Here is a 25,248-nt window from a genome sequence, read left to right as displayed (position 1 = left end):
TTGGAAAACAAATCACCTAAATAAGCGAGTACACAGATTTTTTTAAAAATCAAAAAATTTCTGTGAAAGTGATGATAACCACAATGAACAGCAAAAGGATGAACATGAAGATGTAAAAGAGGACATCAAAATCATGAAATGTGGGGGAGGAAGAACATGTGGCTTTTTTTTTTCATTTCCTAGAATGTGTTTGAGCCTATATGACTACCAGTCTAAGGTGAGTAGATACAGGATGGGGTTAACATACTTGAAAAACAGGCTAACCACAAATCAAAAACATACAATAGATTCACACAAAAAAAACAAAAAATGAGAACATAAGTATAATACAAAAGAAAATCATCAAACCACAAAAAGAAAGGGACAAAGAAGAAATATAAAATCAGTGGGAAAAAGTGTTAAAATGGCAATAAATAGATATCTATCAATAATTACCTTAAATGTCAATGGACACAATGCTCCAATCAAAACACACAGAGCAGCAGAGTGGATTTTTTTAAAAAAGACCTTACAATATGCTGCCTACAAGAGACCCACTTTAGGGCAAAGGATATACATAGATTGAAAGTGAGGGGATGGAAAAAGATATTTCAAGCAAACGGGAATGAAAAAACAGAGGTTACAATTCTCATATCAGACAAAATAGACTTTAAAACATAGGCCATAAAGATAAAGGACACTGTATAATGATAAAAGGATCAACACAGGAAGAGGACTGTACACTTGTCAACATACAGGCACCTAATATAGGAGCACCCAAATACATAAAACAAATACTAACAGACATAAAGAGAGAAAATGACAGTAATATAATAATAGTAGGAGACTTTAACACCCCACTCACATCAATGGACAGCTCTTCTAGACAGAAAATTAATAAGGTAACAGAGATCTTAAATGATACAGTAGAACAGTTATACATAATTGATATTTTCAGGACATTACATCCAAAAAATCAGAATACACATTCTTTTCAAGTGCACATGGAACATTCTCTAGGATTGACCACACACTAGGGTACAAAACAAGCCTCAACAAATTTAAGAGTACAGAAATTATCTCAAACATCTTTTCTGACTACACCAGCATGAAACTAGAAATCAACCACAGAAAAAGAAACGAGAAAAAAATGATTACATGGAGATTAAACAACGTACTACTAAAAAACAACTGGATCAACGATGAAATCAAAAAGGAAATTTAAAAATACCTTGAGACAAATGCCAGTGAAAACACACCATACAAAATCTTTGGGGTGCAGCAAGAGCAGTTCTCAGAGGAAAGTTCATAGCGACACACGCCTTTCTCAGAAAACAAGAAAAATCAAGTAAACAACCTAACCTACACTTAAAAGAATTAGAAAAAGAACAAACAAAACCTAAAGTCAGCAGAAGGAAATAATAAAGATCAGAGAGGAAATAAATAAAATAGAGATTAAAAAAACAACAGACATTCTCTGACATAAATCACAGCAGGATTTTTTTTGATCCACCTGGTAGAGTAATGAAAATTAAAACAAAGATAAACAAATGGGACCTAATTAAACTTAAAAGGTTTTGCACAGCAAAGGAAACCATAAACACGAAAAGACAACCCACAGAATGGGAGAAAATATTTGCAAAGGAAGCAACTGACAAGGGATTAATCTCCAAAATATACAAACAGCTCAAGCAGCTCAATATCCAATAAAACCAAAAAACCCAATCAAAACATGAAGATCTAAATAGACGTTTCTCCAAAGAAGACATACAGATGGGCAAAAAGCACATGAAAAGATGCTCAACATCACTAATTATATTAGAGAAATGCCAATCAAAACTACAAAGAGGTATCACCTCACAGTGGTCAGAATGACCATCATCAAAAAAATCTACAAATAGTAAATGCTAGAGAGGATGTAAAGAAAAGGGAACCCTCCTACACTGTTGGTGGGAATGTAATTGGTACAACTATTATGGAGAACAGTATGGAGGTTCCTTAAAAAACTAAAAATAGAACTACCATATGATCCTGCAATCCCACTCCTGGACATATACCCAGATAAAACCATAATTCAAAAAGATACATGCACCCCTATGTTCATTGCAGCACAATTTACAATAGCCAGGACGTGGAAGCAACCTAAATGTCCATCGACAGAGGAATGGATAAAGAAGATGTGGTGTGTGTGTATGTATGTATGTATATATATCACAATGGAATATTACTCAGCCATAAAAAAGAATGAAAGAATGTCATTTGCAGCAACATGGATGGACCTAGAGATTGTCATACTGAGTGAAGTAAGTCAGACAGAGAAAAACAAATATCATATATCGCTTATATGTGGAATCTTTAAAAATGTTACAAATGAACCTATTTACAACACAGAAATAGAGTCACAGATGTAGAAAACAAAGTTATGGTTACCAGGGGGGAAAAGGAGGGGAGGGATAAACTGGGAGATTGGAATTGACATATACACACTACTATATATAAAGTAGATTACTAAAAGACCTACTGTATAGCATAGGGAATTCTTCTCAATACTCTGTAATGACCTACATGGGAAAAGAATTTTAAAAAGAGTGGATATATATATGTATAACTGATTCACTTTGCTGTACAGCAGAAACCAACACAACATTGCAAATCAACTATACTCCAATAAAAATTAAATTTTAAAAAACAATAGGAAAAAAATCAATAAAACCAAGAGCTGGTTCTTTGAAAGGGTAAACAAGATTGACAAACCTCTAGCCAGGCTCACCAAGAAGAAAAGAGAGAGAACCAAAATAAACAAAATAAGAAATGAAAAAGGAGACACAACAACCCATACCACAGAAAACCATAAGAGAATACTATGAACAATTATATGCCAACAAATTCAACAATCTAGAAGAAATGGACAAGTTTCTAGAAACATACAGCCCACCAAAATTGAATCAAGAAGAAACAGATAATTTGAACAGACCGATCACTAGAGATGAAGTAGAATCTGTAATTTTAAAACTCCCTACAAACAAAAGTCCAGGACCAGATGGCTTCACAGGTGAATTCTACCAAACATACAAACAAGAACTTTTACCGATCCTTCTCAAACTCTTCCAAGAACTTGAAGAGGAGGGAACACTCCTAAAGACATTCTACGAAGCCACGATCATCCTGATACCAAAACCAGCAAAGTCCTAGCCAGCCACAGCAATCAGATGAGAAAAAGAAAGAAAAGGTATCCAGATTGGAAGGGAAAAGGTAAAATTGTCATTATATGCAGATGTCATGATTCTGTATAGAGAAAACCCTAAAGACTCCACAAAAAAACTACTAGAGCTGATAAATGAATTCAGCAATGTAGCAGGATACAAGATTAACAAGATTCTTTTTTTTTTATAGTTCCCTTTGCTGTGTAAAAGCTTGTAAGTTTGATTAGGTCCCATTTGTTTATTTTTGCTTTGTACATATGTATAATGGAATACTATTCAGCCATAAAAAAAGAACAAAATAATGCCATTTGCAGCAACATGGATACAACTTGAGATTATCATACTAAGTGAAGTAAGTCAGAAAGAGAAAGACAAATACCATATGATATCACTTATACGTGGAATCTAAAATATGACACAAATGAACCTATCTACAAAACATAAACAGACTCACAGACATAGAGAACAGACTTGTGCTTGCCAAGGGGGAGGGGGTTGGGGGAGGGATGGAATGGGAGGTTTGGGTTAGCAGAGATAAGCTATTATATATGCAATGGATAAACAACAAGGTCCTACTGTATATTCAGTATCCTATGATAAACCATAATGGAAAATAATATATATATGTATGTATGTGTATATATATAGATATATATATCTGAGTCACTTTTCTGTACAGCAGAAATTAACACATTGTAAATCAACTATACTTCAATATAAATAAATAAATAGATAGATACATTCTAAAAGAAAAGAAGACACAGGGTGGCTGATTGGATAAAAAAAAAAATCCCCATCTAAATGCTGCTTACAAGAGACTCACTTCAGAACTGAAGATACACACAGACTGAAAGTAAGGGGAAGGAAGAATATTTCATGCAAATGGAATGACCAAAGCAGGAGTAACAATACTCATATAAGACAAAATAGACTTTAAAACAAAGTCTATAGCAAAAGACAAGGGCATTAAATAATGATAAAGGGGGGCTTCCCTGGTGGCGCAATGGTTGAGAGTCCGCCTGCCGATGCAGGGGACACGGGTTTGTGCCCCAGTCTGGGAAGATCCCACATGCCGCGGAGCAGCTGGGCCCGTGAGCCATGGCCCCTGAGCCTGTGCGTCCGGAGCCTGTGCTCCGCAACAGCAGAGGCCACAGCAGTGAGAGGCCCACGTACTGCAAAATAATAATAATAATAATGATAAAGGGATCAATACAAGAAGAAGATGTAACACTTGTTAACATATATGCACTTAAATATATAAAGCAAACATTGACATAACAGGAGAAATTGACAGTAATACAATAATAGTAGGGGACTTTTTTAAATTTATTTTTTGGCTGTGTTGGGTCTTTGTTGCTGCACACGGGCTTTCTCTAGTTGCAGCAAGTGGTGGCTACTCTTCGTTGCAGTGCGTGGGCTCCTCATTGCAGTGGCTTCTCTTGTTGTGGAGCACGGGCTCCAGGCACACAGGCTTCAGTAGTTGTGGCACGGCATGTGGGATCTTCCCAGACCAGGGCTCAAGCCTGTGTCCCCTGCATTGGCAGGCAGATTCTTAGCCACTGTGCCACCAGGGAAGTCCCACTTGGGGACTTTAATACCCACTTACATCAATGAACAGATAACCAGAAGAAAATCAGTAAGGAAACAGTGGTCTTAAATGATATATTAGATTAGTTGGACCTAATAGATATCTACATTCCACCCAGAAATAGCAGAATACACGTTTTTTTCAAGTGCACGTGGAATGTTCTCCAGGATAGAGCACATGCTAGGCCACAAAACAAGTCTCAACAAATTTAAGAGGATAGAAATTATATCAAGCATTTTCCCAAACACAATGGTATGAAACTAGAAATCCGTTACAGGAAGAAAAATGGGAAAAGCACAAACACATGGAGACTAAACAATGTTCTACTTTAGAAAAACGGTGGGTCAATGAAAAAATCAAAAAAGAAAGCAGAAAATACCTTGAGACAAACAAAAATGGAAACACAACTTTCCAAAATCTGTGGGATGCAGGAAAAGCAGTTCTAAGAGGGAACCTTATAGCAATACAGGACTATTTAAAGAAATAAGAAAAAAATCTCTAATAAACAATCTAACTGACCATCTAATGGAATTAGAGAAAGAAGAACAAACAAAGCCCAAAGTTAGCAGAAGGAAGGAAATAATAAAGATCAGAGAGTAAATAAATAAAATAGAGACCAAAAAAACAAAACAAAACCCAAATATCAATGAAACCAAAAGCTGGCGTTTTTTGAAAAGATAAACAAAATTGACAGATTTTTACCCAAGCTCACCAAGGGAAAAAAAAAGAGAGAGGATCCCAAAAAACAAAATAAGAAATGAAAGAAGAGAAATAACAACCAATATCACAGAGATACAAAAAAATCATAAGAGAATACTATGAACAGTTATATGCCAAAAACTTGGACAACCTAGAAGAAATGGTCAAATTTCTAGAAACATACAACCTTCCAAGACTGAATCAGGAAGAAACTGTCTGAACAGAGTGATCACTAGTAGTGAATTGAATTTGTAATTTTAAGAAAACCAAACAAACAAACAAAAAGAAAAAAACTCCCAGAAAACAAAAGTCCAGAAAGATTCACAGGGAAATTCTACCAAACATATAAAGAAGAACGAATATCATCCTTCTCAACTATTAAAAAAATTGAAGAGGAGAGAACATTTGTAAATTCACTTCTACAAGGCCATCATTACCTTGATACCAAAATCAGGCAAAGACACTACAAAAAAAAAAACAGAAAGAAAATCGCAGGCCAATATCTAAGATAAATATAAACAAAAATTCTCAACAAAATATTACCAAACCAAATTCAACAATATAAAAATCCCAGAATCAAGTGTGATTTATTCCAGGAATGCAAGGATGGTTCAATATCCCCAAATCAATATGATACATCACATTAACAAAAAGAAGGATAAAAATCACACGATTATCTCAATAGACACAGAAAAGGCATTTGACAAAATTCAACATCCATTCATGACAAAAATTCTCATCAAGTTGTTATAGAACGAACATATCTCAATATAATAAAGGCAATTTATGACAAACTCACAGCTAACACCATACTCAACAATGAAAAGTTAAAAGCTTTTTCTCTAGAACCAGGAACACGACAAGGATGCCCATTCTCCTCACTTCTGGTTAACATAGTTTAGAAGTCCTAGCCGTAACAATCGGAAAAGAAATAGAAATAAAAGGCATCCAACCAGATGGGAAGAAGTAAAACTGTCACTATTTGTAGATGACATGATACTATGTATTGAAAACTCTAAAGTCTCCACCAAAAAATGATTAGAACTAATAAGTGAATTCAGTAAAGTTGCAGGATATAAGAATACCTAGGAATAAACTTAACTAAGGAGGTGAAAGTCCTATAATCTGAAAACCATAAAACACTTATGAAGGAAATTGAAGACAATACAGAGAAATGGAAAGATATCCCATGTTCATGGATTGGAAGAATTAATATTGTTAAAATGTCCATACTACCCAAAGCAATCTACAGATTTAACACAATCCCTACCAAAATACCCATGACGTTTTTCACAAAACTAGAACAAATCCTAAAACGTATATGTAACCACAAAACACCCCAAATTGCAAAAGCAATCTCAAGAAAAAAGAACAAAGCTGGAGGAATCACTCGCCCTGACTTTAGACTATACTACAAAGCTACAGTAATCAAAATAGCATGGTGCTTGCACAAAAACAGACACATAGATCAATGGAATAGAATAGTGAGCCCAGAAATAAACCCACACACTTGTGGTCAATTAATGTAAAACAAAGGAGGCAAGAATATATGATGGGAAAAAGTCTATTCAATAAGTGGTACAAGGAAAACTGGACAGCTACATGTAAAAGAATAAAATTAGAACACTTGTTCATATCATATACAAAAACTCAAAATGAATTGAAGACCTAAATTTAAGACCTGAAACCATAAAACTCCTAGAGGACAACATAGGCAGAACACTCTTTGCCATAAGTTGTAGCAATATTTTGGGGGATCTCTCTCCTAACACAAAAGAAATAAAAGCAAAAATAAATAAATGGGACCTAATTAAACTTAAAAACTTGCACAGCAAAAGAAATATTGACAAAATGAAAAGACAACCTACTGAATGGAAGAAAATATTTGCAAATGATATTACCAGTAAGTGGTTAGTTTCCAAAATATATAAATAGCTTATACAACTCAATATCAAAAAGTCAAACAACCTGATTAAAAAATGGGCAGATGTGCATCTGAAGCTTGTGCTCTGCAACGGGAGAGGCCGCGACAGTGAGAGGCCCGTGCACCGTGATGAAGAGTGGCCCCCGCTCACCGCAACTAGAGAAATCCCTCGCACAAAAACAAAGACCCAACACAGCCAAAAATAAAGAAAGAAGTTTTCATTTTAAAAAAAAGGGCAGAAAACCTGAATAGACATTTTTCCGAAGAACATGTACAGATGACCAACAGGCACATGAAAAGATGCTCAACATGGCTAATCATCAGAGAAATGCAAATCAAAACGATAATGAGATATCATGTCACACCTGTCAGAATGGCTACCATCAAAAACTCTGCAAATAATAAATGCTGGAGAGGGTGTGGATAAAAGAGAACCCTTCTACACTGTTGGTGGGAATGTAAACTGTTGCAACCACTATGGAAACAGTATGGAGCTTCCTCCAAAATTAAAAATAGAACTACCATATGATCCAGCAATTCCACTGCTGGGTATATATCTGGAAAAGATGAAAACTAATTCAAAAAGATACATGCACCCTGATGTTCACAGCAGCACTATTTACAATAGCCAAGACATGGAAGCAACCCAAGTGCTCATCAACAGATGAATGGATCAAGAAGATGTGGTATATATATAATATGGAATACTACTCAGCCATAAAAAAGAATGAAATAGTGCCATTTGCAGCAATGTGGATGGACCTAGAGAATACTATGCTTAGTGAAATAAGCCAGAGAAAGACAAATACTATATGATTTCACTTATATGTGGAATCTTAAAAATAAAACAAATTAATATAACAAAACGGAGACTCACAGATATGAGAACAAACTAGTGATTACCAGGGGGGAAAGGGAATGAGGGAGGGGGAAGATAGTGGTAGGGGATTAACAAACTACTATGCCTAAAATAAATAAGCAAGGATATACTGTACAGCATAGGAAAATATAGCCATTGTTTTATAATAACTTTAAATGGATTAAAATCTACAAAAATATTGAATCACTGTGTTGTATACCTGAAACTAATATAACACTGTAAATCAACTATAGTGTAAATCAGCAATAAAAGGAAAAAGAAATAAATTGGAGTAAATTAAATGGTCATTTTGAAACATTCTCCCATATTGGACATTTTCTTTCTCTAGCAATCATAGAACTCCCCTGTCTTTAAAAGGGAACAACAGGGCTTCCCTGGTGGCGCAGTGGTTGAGAGTCTGCCTGCCGATGCAGGGGACACGGGTTCATGCCCCGGTCCGGGAAGATCCCACATGCCGCGGAGCGGCTGGGCCCATGAGCCATGGCCGCTGAGCCTGCGCGTCAGGAGCCTCTACTCCACAACAGGAGAGGCTACAACAGTGAGAGGCCCGCGTAGCGCAAAAAAAAAAAAAAAAAAAGGGGAACAACAAATCCTCCCACCTCCATCCATAGCTCTCCTTTCTCAGGCTCCCAAGTTCATCCTTTGCACCCATGCCCATTGCCTCCACCTCTCATCTGCCCATTCTGCTGTTCACACCTTGCCACCACCTGCACATGGCCTTGCACTCTCCCAAGCCACCAGCAGGACCATGTCCCCTGGGAACTCTTTCCAGCCCTTACCCTCTTCACCCTCTTGGGAGCATGTGGCTCTATTGGTCATCCCCTCTTTCTGGAATTTTCTTTCTTGGCCTCCAGGACATTGGGAAATCATTCATGCATTTATTTATTAATATCTTTTGAGGTCTGTGCATGCCAGGTACTGGGCCAGGCACTGGAGCAAAGCAAGATCAACTGTCTGCAGTCACGTTGGTCACGCTCCGAGCAGAGGCAGATTTCATTAGATAAGCACACAAACCACTGCTTGAGAACTGGAGTGAGTGCTATGAAGGAAGAGTGCGGGGGTTGTGAGAACATAAGACAGGGTGCCCTCACCAAGGCCAGGTGTGAAGGCTTCACTCAGGAGGCAGTGCTTTGAGCTGAGGTCTGCAAGAGGATCAGGAGGCAGCTACTTGGGAAGAACAATCTAGATGTTGCAACAGCATGTGCAGAGGCCAAGATGATGGAGGAGCACAGCCTACTGGGACGTTGTGAAAGGAAGCCCCTGTGACCAGTGCAGAGTGAATGAGGGGGAACATGGCATGAAGTGAGACTGGAAGGGTGGGCCGGAGTCAGCTTTTGCCTTGTAAAACCATGGATTAGGATTCTGGACTTTATCTTATGTGAAATAGCTGTGTGGGCATACAAGTTGTGACCTGCACAATCCCTGGGGCCAGAGTTATATTGTAGTCTGTGGTAATGATACCTTGGAAATATGAAGATGTGCCCTGGAGTTGTGCAGTGTGCATCCTGCACAACCATACCCAGAAGCCAAACAGTCTAGCTGCAGTGGGTAGAATGGACTGGAGAGGGCAAGAGGCTTTGAGGAGCCCAGTTAGGAGCCTGCTGCAGTGGCCCCAATGTCAGCCTACCTTCCCCTTCACGCTCACTCCCTTAGTGAGCTCACCTTTGTCCCTGTCTGCCTTTCTAGCAGTTCCTTCTTAGGGTAACTTCCTAATCTTTGACTTGGGTGGAATTTCAGGAACACTCATCACCAAGCAGTCAGCGGAGGACAGGAATCAGCCCAGAGGGCATAGGACCCTACCTGACAGAGGGTGATTCAGCATGAGCAAGGCAAGGGAGCAGGGCTCAGCCACTGGGCAGGGTCCAAGCTGGAGGCTCACATATGTGCATGAACCAACATGGGAGCAGAAAGGAAGCTGAGCTCCAGGCCTCACGGGTGGTCCCTGAGCCCCTGGTCATTCGGCAAGAGAGCTTGGAGCAGAGTCTGAGCCCAGCAGGGGTGGAGTAGGGTTGGTCTACAACTGGGATAAGGCCTGGGAGGGGGCAGGCAGGATGGGGCCCAGGGGTTTGGGGAGCCCTGAGGAGATTCCCCAGCCCTGGGCCCTTGGCTTATGGCCCAGTAGGTGTTGATCTTTGTGGGGCCTGGGGCCTGGGCACACCTGACTGTGACAGCTACAACTGCAAGAGTCCCAAGGCTAAGACCTGGAACCACAGCCCAGCCTGCCAGAGCCACCGGCCTCCCGCTCTGCTGGTCCTGGACGATCCCTGTTCCTGTTGACCATGCCGCTGCTGGAGCCCTGACATTGTCCCCCAATCCCTTCCCTCCCAGTGACTCAGCCTCCCATCTTTGAAACCCAGAGCATTTATTATTTTCTATTATTTTCTCTTACATCATTTACTTCATCAGACCTTCGGCACAGTTAGGGTTTTTTTCAAATAACTTTAGTGAAATATTATCCAACGTGCCACCATATAACCAGCACCCAGCTCAAGGGATACAGCAATCCCAGCTCCCCAGTCTTCCCTCCGCTTGCCCTTTTTGGACATAATCTTCAACCTCAACTCTCCTGACTTGTATAGTCATCAGGCTTTTGCCTTTTTCCTTCTTTTTTTTTTTTTAAACTTTTCCTTTTCCTTCTGTTACCTCAGTCTGCACCCCTAAGTAGTAGGCAGAGTTCCTTTCTTTATGTTTTCACTATGCCAGGTCCTCAGGGAAGGCGCTTCCACAGGGGTGCGAGTGCAGAGGGGCAAGTGCAGGGTGGGGCCTTGGGGGGCAGGAGAAGGCAGAGGAGTCCACAGAGGGTTAGAGGGGCAGCCAGAGGAGGTGACCAGTAAAGAGAAGGAAGACAGGGAGGGGTCAGGGGAAGTGAGGCGGGAGGAAATGGTTGTATAAAAGCTCAGGACCCACGGTGGAACTCTCCTGAAAATATAATCCAGCTGCCAGCCTCAAACCCGTCCACCTTGCTCTGTCCTTAATCTTTCGGATGACACATAATCTACTGAGTACTCCCTGCCGGGTGGGCTTCTCTGCCCTTTAGGGGCCCTCCCTCCCGTCTTAAGGGAGAGGCAGCTTAGTCCTCCTAACTCACCACTTCGTCCCCCAGTGTAGCTGCAGGCCCTCCCCTCCTTGCCCCCCCTCACGGCTGGCTCTGTGGGGCAGGGTGAAGGCAGAGGGAGAGGGGCCCCGAGAGACAGGTGAGACCCAGGGCACAGAGTCGGGTCGGGGTCCTCTCGCCTGGGATTCTGTTTCCAGGGCGAAAACTACATGCTCTGGGGCCTGCTTTCTTTCAGTGAGAGATGAGACGCCCATGCCCCAGCACCTCTGCCCCTCGCTGCCCCCTGCTCTGAATTCTCGCTGCACACACTGCCCATCCTTCCAACACCCACCTGCCCCTGGTTGTCTCATGGGGATGCTCTTCTCTCCCAGCAGGACAGGGAGCTAGCTCTTCAGGAGCACAGAATGGTGTCCTATGGGAGAGGGGAGACACCCTCCCCAGGACCATGCTGGGCACGTGGTGGGTGGCAGAAGGAAGAGGACACCCGATGCCAGTTTGGGGCCATGTGGCACCACTGAAGCAATGTGTGCTTTTTTGTTTTCTATGCAGACATCGTCAACTGTGACCTGAAATCCACACTGCGAGTGTTGTACAACCTCTTCACCAAGTACCGGAATGTGGAGTGAGGGGCAGACTGGACCGTCCCCTGAACCGCCTTAACCTGCTTATTCCTGTCTCTTGCTCTGTGCTCTCTCCCAAGTCCGCCTGCTCTATTCCCAGAGATAGTGGAAACTGAGATTAGGAAGGAAATGATCAGTAACTCAGGGGGCTGACCCACACCTCCCAGGCTCTAAAGCTGACCCTGCAATGGCTTGTGAAGGTTGTTGCCATCCTGGTGCCAGGTCCAGATTTCCCTCAGTGTGATTTGGAACCAACCTAGGCACACCAACTCAGGCACAAGAGCCCACCCACCCTCAGAAGATGAAAATAAAGATAATAGTTACCATCTAATGAGTGTAACCTATGGGCTGGGCACCACACTAAGTGCTCTGAGCTACTCAGACTCACGAATACTCATGACTCCCATTGAAGCAGATATTATCAGCCCCTTTTACAGATACGGAAACTGAGGCTCAGAGAGGTTACATGACTTGCCAGAAGCTGCCATTTGTTTTTCTTCTTTGAAGAACATATGTGTTAATAACCAGCCCATTGCATTACAGTCTCTGCACATTCTATTCTTGTGTGTGTGTGTGTGTGTACGTGTGCACCTGTGCCCTCCAAGAAGACAGGAGCCCCCTGATCTCACCACCAGGCAGGCTAGGTCAGGGCTCAGTGATTCACACTGAAATTGGCAAATCAAATTTCACCCAATTAATAGTGTGTGTGTGGCAGGAGTCATGTCCCTCAACTCCTTCGCAAATGAAAATTACTCTTAATTCCTTCAGATTTGTAATAACCCCTTACTCTGGTTTCAGGGTGACATTTGGGGTGGATTCTGTTTAAAATTAATGGAATGGCACATTTTGCAGCCTTCTTGCTTGATTGCATGTAATGGAAGTGCCCTATATTTTCCTACAAAATGAGTCCTCAATTCACTATCGTTAGGCAAATGTACAATATACCCAGGCACCACAGAGAGCTGGGCACGGGCCCATGCGAGCAGGGCTTGGGAAATAGGGCTCTTCAACAGGGACCCTTGAGCTTAAAGAAAGGAACTCCTTTTTGCCCTCTAATTGATCATTTAGACCATTTCTGGCTAAGTCTGCCCACATGCAGTTACTGGCTAATTCAGGCGAGGAAAAATGTAAGTTATTTAGACTCAAGCTGAGTGGTTTCCTTGCATGGGTTACCCGCAGGCTTGCGGTTACATGGATCCCCTCTACGTGAACCCAAGTTTGGAATACAGAGCTCTAGTTGTCCCAGCCTGCGGGGCCTGGAGGGATAGGAAAGGGGCTGAAGTGGGGGTGACTAGGAGGACAAGAAGCGTGGGGCAAATACTCATACACTTAGTATGCATGGGACCCCCTTAGACCGAAGGTTGCAGCTTGGGGTACTTAACACTTGTACTCATAAGTTGACCAAGCCCTTGGGATAATTAATAACTTGTACTGATATTATATCTTCATTATAGAATTTTCCTAAGTATGCTCAGGGGACACCAGTCTGTATCCCCACCGCCAGAAGTCTATGCCTGCTTTGTCACTACTTTAGGCCCAATTGCCCAAAGCCCATCCCTAGTTTGAGGAATTCACTGTGATCTCTGTCTACACCACCCAGAGGGAGGCCTCCCATCATGTCCAAAACATTCCTTCCAGCTTTTCATCACTTCTTACTCTATGGTCTAGCTGCAGCCACTCAGAACCCATACAATTTCAATATACTACCTATTTCTGGGGAGATTTTGCTCTAAGAAAGAAGTATTAGCATAATGAGCATTAAGGATAGAAAGAAAATGTACTCTCTGGGTCAATTTGTGTAAAAGTATACAATTCTTTTTACATAATTAGTGAAATATTTCATTTGTCATTAGGAAACACGAAATACTGTGATATTTGTTTGCTCTCTTTTAAATTCCTGATAGCAAATCAACATAAATAATTGCTTTGTCTCCTTGAGCAATACTAAAGCAGGATGAAATAAATAATGCATTCATTTAAATGTGCTTTGCTGTATGAATTTTGTCTCCTTTTTTTGTGTTCTTATATTCAAGCTGCAAGTGGACAGTGGACAAGTGGCCTTAAGAGCATTCTTTTTTTATATTTTACAAATATACTGTATGAAGACACATCAGAACACTCGGAAGCTTTTTTAATAGCAGGTCTAGTTTATCAGAAAATTGTGTTTTGAGACTGAGGTCTTCGCCACAGTCCAGAATCCCAGGGCTTGGGCCTGGTTTTATAACGCTGCCATCTCATTTAGAGGTTTTGTTTAGATTCTGGAACCTTCTGCGTAATACATGACTATGTTTTTGAAGGGGGGTAAAAGGCATCAGGAAACAAGTAAACCAAACTTAACCCTCATCTCTTTTAAAAGAAAAAAGAAAAGCTGAGGCAAGAATCAAGTCTCTGTAGGCTCACTGGGTCCTTTTTTCCCCCTTTTCCTCTTTTCTAAATTTAAATTCATTGATTTTTTAATAGTTGATGTATAAATGGTACAAAATTTAAAAAGTGTGAATGGGTATCTAGTGAAAAACCTACTTCCTCTCCCTCCCCTCCCCCAGCAGCCAGTACCTGTCCCCAGAAGCAACTATTTTGTTCTGTTTCTTATATTCACTTCCAGAGATACCCCAACAATATAAAGCATATAATTATTTGTCAACATACATATAAAATCATTCTTTAAACATAAATAGCATATTATACATAGTATCATACACATTGCTTTTTTCACTTAATGTTCTATCTTGGAGATTATTCTGCACTGAATATTAAAACTTCTTACAGTTTAAAATGAGAATATGAGTACTTTATAAATACAAATGCACACCTCTGGTCTGCATGAGCTAGAAAACGAAATCCCTACCAGAAGGAGGTAATGTTGCCTAGACAGTGATTTCAAAAATCAAGACTGGTACCTACTGGGATGGGGGAGTAGGGAGGGCATTACCAGAAACATTCTTCTGTGCCCTAAACTGAATTTATTTTTTTAAAGGCCTCCTTTGGATTATTATGGCAAATGATGTACAGTTTGATTAAGCTTTCATTTATACATATTACTAGGGCTACTAATTTGTAATTGACTAAGAAAGTGCTAAAGGTTACTGAGTACCCCACAGTATCCTGCTATAAGCCTGATGCCTGTACAGTGCCTGTCAACTCTATGAGAAGGTCCAATTTCACATGTGCAGGCACAGAACTGACATTTCCAAAATGTGAGAGGAGGACTCTTTCTCAGGATATCATCAATGTTGTCTTGAGTTGGTTGCTATTTGCAATTGCCGCTTTCAGTACTTTTTAAGTATGAATTACAGTTAGCTTAGCTTTATCATTATCAGTTTATTTTGTTGTGGGTTGCTTGGTTAACCCTACAGAGTATACTGAAGCTTATTTGCATCAACAGTATTCTGGGGCTGTAATTTTCCAATAACTTGACTCTCAGACATGTATACATTGTGGTTCAAATATGAATCATCCATACTCCAGTGCTAGAGCAAATGTATACATAATCCACTCCCCCTATATTATCACTAATTTATTTTTCCACTGGAAAATGAGACTAGATGGAGTCAGTAGGTCAAGCGGTTTTGCCCTGCCTAAGTAGGGGCTGATCAAAAATAATCTGATGTTTGCAGATGACATGATACTACACATAGAAAATCCTAAAGATGCCACCAGGAAACTACTAGAGCTAATTAATGAATTTGGTAAAGTAACAGGATACAAAATTAATGCACAGAAATCTCTTGCATTCCTATACAATAATAACGATAGAAAGAGAAATTAAGGAAACACTCCCATTTACTATTGCAACAAAAAGAATAAAATACCTAGGAATAAACCTACCTAAGGAGACAAAAGACCTGTATGCAGAAAACTATAAGACACTGATGAAAGAAACCAAAGACAATACAAACAGATGGAAAGATATACCATGTTCTTGGATTGGAAGAATCAACATTGTGAAAATGACTATACTACCCAAAGCAATCTACAGATTCAGTGTGATCCCTATCAAATTACCAATGGCAGTTTTTACAGGACTAGAACAAAAAAGTTTACAGTTTGTATGGAAACACAAAAGACCCCAAATAGCCAAAGCAATCTTGAGAAAGAAAAACAGAGCTGGAGGAATCAGGCTCCCTGACTTCAGACTATACTACAAAGCTACACTAATCAAGACAATGTGGTACCAGCACAAAACCAGAAATATAGATCAATGGAATAGGATCAGAAGCCCAGAGATAAACCCATGCACATATGGTCACCCTATCTTTGACAAAGGAGGCAAGAATATACAATGGAGAAAAGACAGCCTCTTCAATAAGTGATGCTGGGAAAACTGGATAGCTCCATGTAAAAGAATGAAATTAGAACACTTCCTAACACTATACACAAAAATAAACTCAAAATGGATTAAAGTCCTAAATGTTAAGGCCAGACACTATAAAACTCTTAGAGGAAAACATAGGCAGAACACTCTAACATAAATCACAGCAAGATCCTTTTTGACCCACCTCCTAGAGTAATGGAAATAAAATCAAAAATAAACAAATGGGACCTAATGAAACTTAAAAACTTTTGCACAGCAAAGGAAACCATAAACAAGACAAAAAGACAACCCTCAGAATGGGAGAAAATATTTGCAAATGAAGCAACTGACAAAGGATTAATCTCCAAAACATACAAGCAGGTCATGCACCTCAATGCAAAGAAACAAACAACCCAATCAAAAAATGGGCGGAAGACCTAAATAGACACTTCTCCAAAGTAGACATACAGATTGCCAACAAACACATGAAAAGATGTTCAACATCACTAATCATTAGAGAAATGCAAACCAAAACCACGAGGTGTCACCTCACACCAGTCAGAATGGCCATCATCAAAAAATCTAGAAACAATAAATGCTGGATAGGGTGTGGAGAAAAGGGAACCCTCCTGCACTGTTGGTGGGAATGTGAATTGATACAGCCACTATGGAGAACAGTATGGAGATTCCTTAAAAAACTAAAAATAGAACTACCATACTACCCAGCAATCCCACTACTGGGCGTATACCGAAAGAAAACCATAATTCAAAAAGATATATGAATAAAAAAAGATACATGTACACAATGTTCATTGCAGCACTATTTACAATAGCCAGGACATGGAAGCAACCTAAATGTCCATCGACAGATGACTGGATAAAGAAGATGTGGCACATATATACAATGGAATATTACTCGGCCATAGAAGGGAACGAAATTGAGTTATTTGTAATGAGGTGGATGGACCTAGAGTCTGTCATACAGAGTGAAGTTAGTCAAAGAGGAAAACAAATACCGTATGCTAACGCACCTATATGGAATCTAAAACAAATGGTACCGATGAACCTAGTGTCAGGGCAGGAATAAAGATGCCGGAGGGGAAGCTGGGACGAAGTGAGAGAGTAGCATCGGAATGACCTCTGTGAAGAAGTACAAAAAACTCTGAAGGAGATCTCATTTAGATTTTGAGGTCGAGAGAGGTCTCTGGCAAAGTGATGTTTTAAAGTGACACCTGAATCATTGAGCTACTCGAGTAAAGAGCTATTAAGGGAAGGTCCCAGCTAGGAGAAGACTAGGTTCCCTGGAGGAGCTGGTAGAAAGCCAGGATGGCTAGACTACAAAGAGTGAGCGGGGAGGAGAGGTGTCAGATCAGAGGATTACAGATTTTATCATAGGAGAAATGGGACACAACGTGTGTTAAAAAGCCTTCTGGCCACTATGTGGGAAAACTCTGGAGAAAGCTACGTCAGCAATATGGAGGCCTGAGACTGCCCTTCCCATCTCCATACCGTGGTCATGGCTGGAGGGCAAAGGAGACCAGGAGAGGAGCTCCAGCTTCTTCCCCACCCCACCAGCTAATCTGGTCTCAAGCATGTGCAGGAAGCCTGGCTGTGCTATCCAAATGCAAGGCCTGCTGGACGCCCCTAATACTCCACCTCCTGCTGGGACAGCAACTCTTAGGCCATCTCCATCCTCTCTACATTTGGGTCCTTTGAAAAGAGCTAAGGGAACCAGAAGACTGGACAAGGCTGCATATGTAAAGCAAAGGAAAGGAGAGGACTACCAGCCAGAAAGCTGATCTCGGGGGACCAGGGCCTCCAACCTTCTCACCAGAGGACCTGTGCTATTTTATCCCTGTATGGATTCAATGGGGGCAGTGGGAATGCTGTCATCTAGCCTGGGGGCAGGGCAAGGTATAGGGTTCCTGAAGGTGGAATAATAATTTCATTTTCCCAATTCGGATTAATCAGTGTGAACTACTATTGCTATATTACATAAAGCCTATCAAAGTGGGTCACTTATGCTTCACAGTTAGGGTCTTGTGAAATATCTTTCATAGGAAGGTAGTATATTATTTTATTTTCACTGGGAGTTTTGAAATACCAAAAATATCCCAGGAAACCCCTGCTTGGGAGCTCCTTGGGTGGAAACCAGTCCAGTGGGTGCCTGCCCCAGAAGGATGCAGATTCTCCTTAGCAGGCTCCCTGCCCGAGCAATCGGTATTCTTGCCTCGACTCCCCTAGACCTTCTGCAAACACACAGGCACTAGCCTTGATGCTGGCATTTCAAAGGGCACTTAGGAAATTCCGAAAAGCCCCAATGATTAAGATAAATGATGTTTTATCAGTGAAATGAACTTTTCATTTCTTGATATCGATTTTCATGTTTTCACATCTTCAGATCTGATTTGTTCGCCCTGGGTGGCATTCCAAGACACACAAACGTCACTAAGGCAACTGCTTTAAAGAGTGCCCTGTTTTATTGAGGTGGACAGGACAATAGAAAACTATTTAATCTGCTACACGTTTGCTCAGTCTGGGAGTCAGGGTTAGGACTGCACGACACTCAGGCTCTTGTATGTCTTCCTGGAAGCCCTGACAATGGCCTCACTGCCTGCCCTTGGCAAATATTTGCCAGTGTTTCTGAAAAGCAGCTCCTGGAAGGCTTTTTTCACTCGAGCTTCAGAGGCTATCCCATCTTTCCTTATTTGCCATGGTATTGGAGAATATAAACTCTCATAGAACTGGGGACATTTGGCTTGAAATAATGGATAATAAGATGGTGACCAGTGAACGTGTGCTAAGCTAGGTTACTGAGGCCATGTACCCCTCATCTCCACGTTGTGAGTCTCTAGATATGCAGTGCACTTGGGGGCAGGGGGTGGCTGCATCCTCTGTACAGTACCTGAGCCCATACTTCCTGCATCGTTGGTTCTCCAGCTAATTCCCATAATGTCCTACTGTCTGCATTGGAATTGCACGCAGTCCAGACCCATGACCAAGGCTGCCATTGCCTGTGAGAGACCAAGCTTACCAGCAACCGCTCTAATCCGGGGACCCGCCAGATTGTTTTAGTTTATAAAATGTACCTATTCATGTGTCTTCATTTATGGAATAAATGGCTTTCTGACCTGCATACCTTTGGTGTGATTTTCCAATAAGATACAGAGCTTTCTCTCCTGTTCTTTTCATGATGATTCCAATTCCTACATGAAGTGTTCCCACCCATGGCAGCGCAGGCCTGCCCTAGCATTGAAGACCAAAACACCGGACACCACAGGACAAGAAGACTCCCAGTCAACTCCTTTGGCAAGGCCCCAGACTGCACATGATCAGAATGCAATCAAGTCTGGGAATATTTGTGGAATGCCTGTTCTGGGTCCAGGCCCATTCTATGCACAGAATGGGATCAGAAATTACAGGGTCCCTTCCCAAATGGAGTCTTCCATCCTAATGGGGTTGACAGATGCAGTTCATTTGAAGTAATTCAGTGACGTGATGAGACAGGCCAGATACCTTTGAGGGTCCCTAGTTAGATTCTCCCAGAAAATACCCCAGCTCCAGCTGCCATGTAATATTCAGTGGCATTTGCCCCAAGGATCAGCAATTTCATGTTCCATACAGATTTGGTGCTTCAAAAACCACACAACTCACCCTAAAGCCAAATGGAGACTTAGGAATAGTTTTTTTAAAGTTCTTGCTTGTTGCTGGGAAATCACTGTCTTTGTTCCACAGATCCCAACTAGCCAGCAAGGACCCCAAAGTCCAGCCTGGGCTCCATTGCCAGACGTTTTGACTCTGTCATTGCACTCAAAGCTCCATTGCCTCTCCAGATCTCCCTTCATTCAGCCCCACCGTTAGGCATCTCTAGTCTTCTTTCCCAGCACAGAATTGCTGCAGAAAGTCACAGTGTGGACAACACCAGCTGCCCACTCGGTCATCTTGGGTGCATCTTCAGTTGCCATTGGGTGCTCCCTGGCTTCGGCAAGTCCTCTCTCATCTCTCGTGAATTGCCTTCACCTTTACAAGTACCTATGCCCTACATTTTCCCCAGGCCACTTCTCCCACTTCCTCCCCGTTCATGTCTTCAGCCCTTCCTTCACCAAAAAATCAAAGCTGTTTGCTTCATGTTCTTTCCACAAAATCTCAACTTCTTGCTGCCTCTTGCTTCTTCCCACCTCAATCCCTGGACTGTCCCTTCCTCCACCTGCCTCATCCAGGACCAGCTTCCTCATCCTCCTACAAACTCGAGCCTCCCTCCTCCTCCAGCATCTTGACTTTTACTCCAAACCATTCATATTTCTAGGATGACAAAAACTTGTATCGATATTTGAGCCACTCCTCCCTGCAATTCCATCTTTTTCCCTATTGATCTTTTCCTTAAGACACTCTTCTGGAAGTATACAGATCCATACTGATTCCATTTCCTCCCTTTCTTTTATGAATCCCTAAAACCTACCACTAGTTTTCCAGAAGCTGAAGCTGCTCTCTGAGTAGTCAGCTCTCCACCCACTGGGCTGAGCCAGCCCTTATTTCCCAGGCTGTGCAGCGTCTGACCTTATTGTCCATCGCTTCCTTCCAGGAACTCGGCAGCCAAGGTTTCAGAGGCACTGCATTCTTCTGCTTCCCTCCCAGCCTCCGGCTGCTGCTCTGTTTGCTCCTAGGTACCCTCTTCCGTTCCCCAGCCCCCAAATGTGAATGCCGCCTGGGGGCGTGCTCCATGCTTCTCTCCTTACATCTCTCCCTGGCATCTCCTGCCACATGCTATCCCCTGGCCCCAACATCTCACCCGGCCAATTGGGCATTTCCAGCTTCACAACATCTCCTTTTGAATGGGGTACCCCAAGTCCAACTTGGCACACCCCAAACTGAATTTTTATCCTTCCTACACCGGCTTCTTCTTTAAACATCCTTTGTCTCTTCCAGAGGTGCTTTCTCCTTTCCAGACATCCTCGCTCTCAGATGCATGTGTCCTGAATTTTCTGCTCCCCACCCCACTGCAGCCAGTCATTTCTACTGACTGCCTCTTCATGAACCACCTGTTTTGCATTGATTCCCTCCTCTCAGGCACTCAATGATTTCCCTGACTTAGACCTCATCCTCTCATGCCTGGACATCACAATGGCCTCTGAACTAGTTTCCCTTTGGGCTAATCCATCCTTCACATGTTCCCTGATTAAATGTCTTGAAACACAGCTCAGATTATCTCACAACTTATCAAATAACACTAACGGTGGTGCTTCTTGAGAACTGACAGTATGCACTTTACACATGTAAATCTCATTTAATCCTCTCAACAACCCTAGGAGGTAGGTACCGCTATCAACCTTATTTTACAGAAGAAAAAATGAAGATGCAGAGAGATTTAGTGACTTGACACAGGTCATATGCCTTGTCAGTGACAGAGCTGGGCTTTGAGCCCGGGCAGCCCGGCCCCAGAGTTCAGGTTCTAACTTCATGAACTCAGAACCATTAGTGGCTCCCACTGTCCATAGACCAGAATCCCTTTGCCTACTCAAGGCCCCCAGAATCTGGTTCTTTGCCACCTGAGCAATTGTTAACTCTTTGCATCCAGACAGAACCATCTGTTGCCAGAGAACCTTTGTTTCCTGCCAGCAGCTGTTCTCCTTTGCCTTGTTTTTAAATGGAATTCCTGAAACAACCAGGTTCTGACTGATAAGGTTGTCGTTCATTCATTTATTCTTTGTTCAATAAATATTTAGACATTACCTATACTGCCAGACACTGTTCTAGGGACAGAACACCACAGAGAACAAAACAGACATGCCTCGTCCCGATATGTATACGCTCCAGACCCCACGTGGAACTGGGCTGCACCTCCTATGCTTCTGCTCAGTCTTGACCCCCTACAGCTGCCATCTCTGCTAGGAACCTGCTAACCCCTTTGTCTCTGGGACCAGACCCCCTTTGCTTGTGTCGTATATAACCTGTGCTTTGCCATAGCCAAGAGTGCTGCCAAGGGACAGATGCTCCCTCTTGGAAAGGCTCAGCTCCAAGCCCCTTTCTGCTCAGGAGGCCATGATTCAGTGATGAGTTGCAGTGGTAAAGCAAAGACCTAACCCTTGTTGGACTCCAACCATGTGCCAGGCACAGGGTTGGCTCCTACAGGCATCTCAGCAACCTCTCAGGTAGGTGCTATTGTTATCCCTATCTTACAGAAGAGAAAACAGAGGTCCACAGAGGTTCACCAGCTGGGACTCAAACCCAGCTCTGTCGCACTCTGAAGTCTCCATTCTCTCCACAATTCCCTGCTGCCTCGATGTTCTTATAATCGTGGCCAACCCAGGGCACACGAGATGGAGACAGGGGTCAAGAGCAATGCCAGTGGGGTTTGACTTTAACTGTGGGACAGTGTTCCTTTTAACGTCTTAAATACTATGTTTCTTCTTGACTTTATTTTATGTATTTATGTATTTCGTTATTTGATTGGCAGAGGGGGGAATGGTAGGGCTTTCCTTAACTGACTGCAAGAAACTCTGTAATTGGATGAAGAAAGGTTTAACAAAACTCCAAAGGTGTTCTTTCAAGGGTATGTTCTGTGTCTTTTCTGCCAAACACTTGGTTATTGGGACGCTCTGGGAAGGGGTGCAAGTATAAATGCCTGAAGGAGGCTTACTTCCTTTGCAGCAAAGACATGGCCTGTCACTTCCCTGGAGTGGGGATTCAGGGGGCTGTGCGACTTTGGGCAGAACGCAGGAGACAGGCTGAGCACAAGGCACGTGGCTGGAGGGAGGGGAAGGGCCTGGGTCTGGGCAGGCTGGGGCAGCTGACCACTGCCGGGCAAGCAGCCAGGCCTGCTGAGGTCCCACAGGTGAGGCTCACACAGGCTCCACCCAGTTCAGGCAGGTATATGGGGAGGGGGTGGTGGGGAGAAGGACCCCAGCAGGTAGGGCTGAGCCCAGGCAGTAAGCAAGGCTTGAGAAAACAGAGGGGGGCTGACCAACTAGCCTTCTGAGCACCACTGGGGAACGGCGATGTAGGGTGGGGGTCCAGGCAGGAGCCTAAGCCTGTGAGGTGGACAAGAGAGCCAGGGAAGAGGGCGCTGCCATTAAAGTGCCCAGGTGCTCTAACACGACACTGGGTCTTTAACAACCAAACCTTTCCAGAGCTGTTGAGCTGCCGTCTGCCTGAGAACCTTATCCCCACCCTCTCCAATCTTCCTCCCCAAATTCCCCCAGTCAAGGAGTTGGCTCCCACATCTGGCTGGGCATATCAGTGGACCCAGGACCCAGCAGTGGGGAACTGAAGAAATGTGATGACAGCCATCCTAGCTCACAAATCCAGGCCCAGCCCAGCCTCCCTGCCTAGAGTACACGGCTCTGTCGGCAGGGCCGGCGTCCATGTGTGAACGGCTGCACCGAAAGTCTCTGCTTCCTCCACTCACGACCCAAGATTACTCACACTGGCCTCCACCCACATAAATGCAGTTCAAAAGTTAAAGGTGCCACACAGATGCATATTTACAATAACTCTATGAGATCACGTTTCAGAATGGATTTCTAGGGGACAAAGAAAGCCACACACAGCAGCCGTTCTCTCCTCCTCTTAGATTTTCCCAATGGGTCAGGGAGTTAACTTACACGAACCAGGACAAACCCAGGAGGGAGGGCACAAGCATTAGGTGCAGCCAGAACCCCAAAAACTTCTGTTTCGAGCAAAGGACCTGGACTCAAGCCCTAGCACTTGCTAGCTGTGTGTCACTGGGTAAGTCCCTTTACCTCTTTGAGCCTCTTTTTCTGCAGTGAGATGTAAAGGGGGGTTGTCACACATTGAGTATTGGGCTTGGTTCTGCTTGCCTGACTCAGAAGGTGCCTCCTTCTCACCTCACCCTCTTCAGGCCTCCCTTCTGAGGCTGTGTTTCAACTATGAGAGTAACCATCCCAGACCCAGCAGGACCATTCTATAACCCAGTGCTTGTCAGGACGACTGAATGAGTGTAGCTATGGACATTCGGTGAAGCCGAGAGCGCCAAGGTGGATGTGAAGTTCTTATTATTGTTATTCCTACAAGCATAAGACCAGGGTAGGCCAAAAGCAGCATGCTCACTCTGCTCCTCACATACTACGGCAGACACTACTAATCAATCCAGCACTCTTCCTCCTAGATTGACCAGCGATGTCTGCAGTGGAGTAGGAGGGAGGGAGGAAAGGAAAGCTCTTTGCCATTGCAATGCTGCACAGAGTTTACAACTTGGATACCAACACAAGTCTCCAAATAGGTGCCTGAATGCTAATCACTGGCCCTGTTTGGCTCAGATACCTACTCCTGGGCCAATTAGCTGCAACTGGGCGTAGGGGCAGAAGGCAGACTCTATAAGAAGATAGTAACTACCATTCAAACTTGAGAGAAGGAAACATCTACTAGAAGAAAGCACGTTGTTCTGCTCAGGTGGAACTATTGTTCTCCTCTGGAAAAGCCACTACACCGGGTTCTGAGGGTAGCACCAAGCCACGTGGGAGATGAGCCAACAAACCCAGGGAGGTTAAGTGGTATGGACAAGATGACCCTCTAGAACCATCTGCCCCCAGCTTCTGTGCTTTTTACCTCTGGGCAGGCAACGAGGTTTGCAAACACCCATGTGTTACCCAGACAACCTTGCAGAGGCCTGCAGACCCTGCAGCCAGAGGGCAGCCTGAAAAGTGAGACCCAGGGAGCCCTTGGCCAGGTTCTAAGAGCTGAGAAGCAACCACAATGAAATCCAGAAGGCTCTTTACAGAGAAGCCTGCAGTTTGGGAACAATCCCGCTAAGTCATAAATGCTTCAAATTCCTCAGCTTTTGCCTTCAGAATTTCTGGCAGCCCCAGGCAGAGGGTGAGTGTTCGAGGACAGACACTGATTTTCCTCTGCTGGGGAAGGCCAGGCTTGAGACAAAGAAGCCAGCAGACCAAGTCTCTCCTCTAGAAAAGTCTGGAGGGGGACTTCCCTGGTGGTCCAGTGGCTAAGACTCCACGCTCCCAATCCAGGGGGCCCGGGTTTGATCCCTGGTCA

At 43.0% G+C, this 25,248-nt stretch overlaps 1 protein-coding gene across 2 annotated transcripts in view; it reads left to right on the top strand.

The window, feature by feature from the left end:
- PARVA (parvin alpha) overlaps positions 1-15,236 on the top strand; it is a 182,177-nt gene extending 166,941 nt beyond the window's left edge. The window contains exon 13 of one of the 2 annotated variants that reach the window (XM_022555643.3): positions 11,878-15,236. In XM_022555643.3, coding sequence (XP_022411351.1) covers positions 11,878-11,954 — 77 coding nt within the window. In that variant the 3' untranslated portion in view covers positions 11,955-15,236. The remainder of the gene's footprint in view (positions 1-11,877) is intronic. The other variant, XM_022555644.3, reaches the window with a different exon arrangement.
- The last annotated feature ends 10,012 nt before the right edge of the window (positions 15,237-25,248 follow it).

Source organism: Delphinapterus leucas, chromosome 7 (genome assembly GCF_059928025.1).
Source record: "Delphinapterus leucas isolate spDelLeu-1000000601 "Yukka" chromosome 7, BTC_Dleu_Yukka2, whole genome shotgun sequence".
NCBI lineage: Eukaryota > Metazoa > Chordata > Mammalia > Artiodactyla > Monodontidae > Delphinapterus > Delphinapterus leucas.
This window is presented reverse-complemented; position numbering and strand designations above follow the sequence as displayed.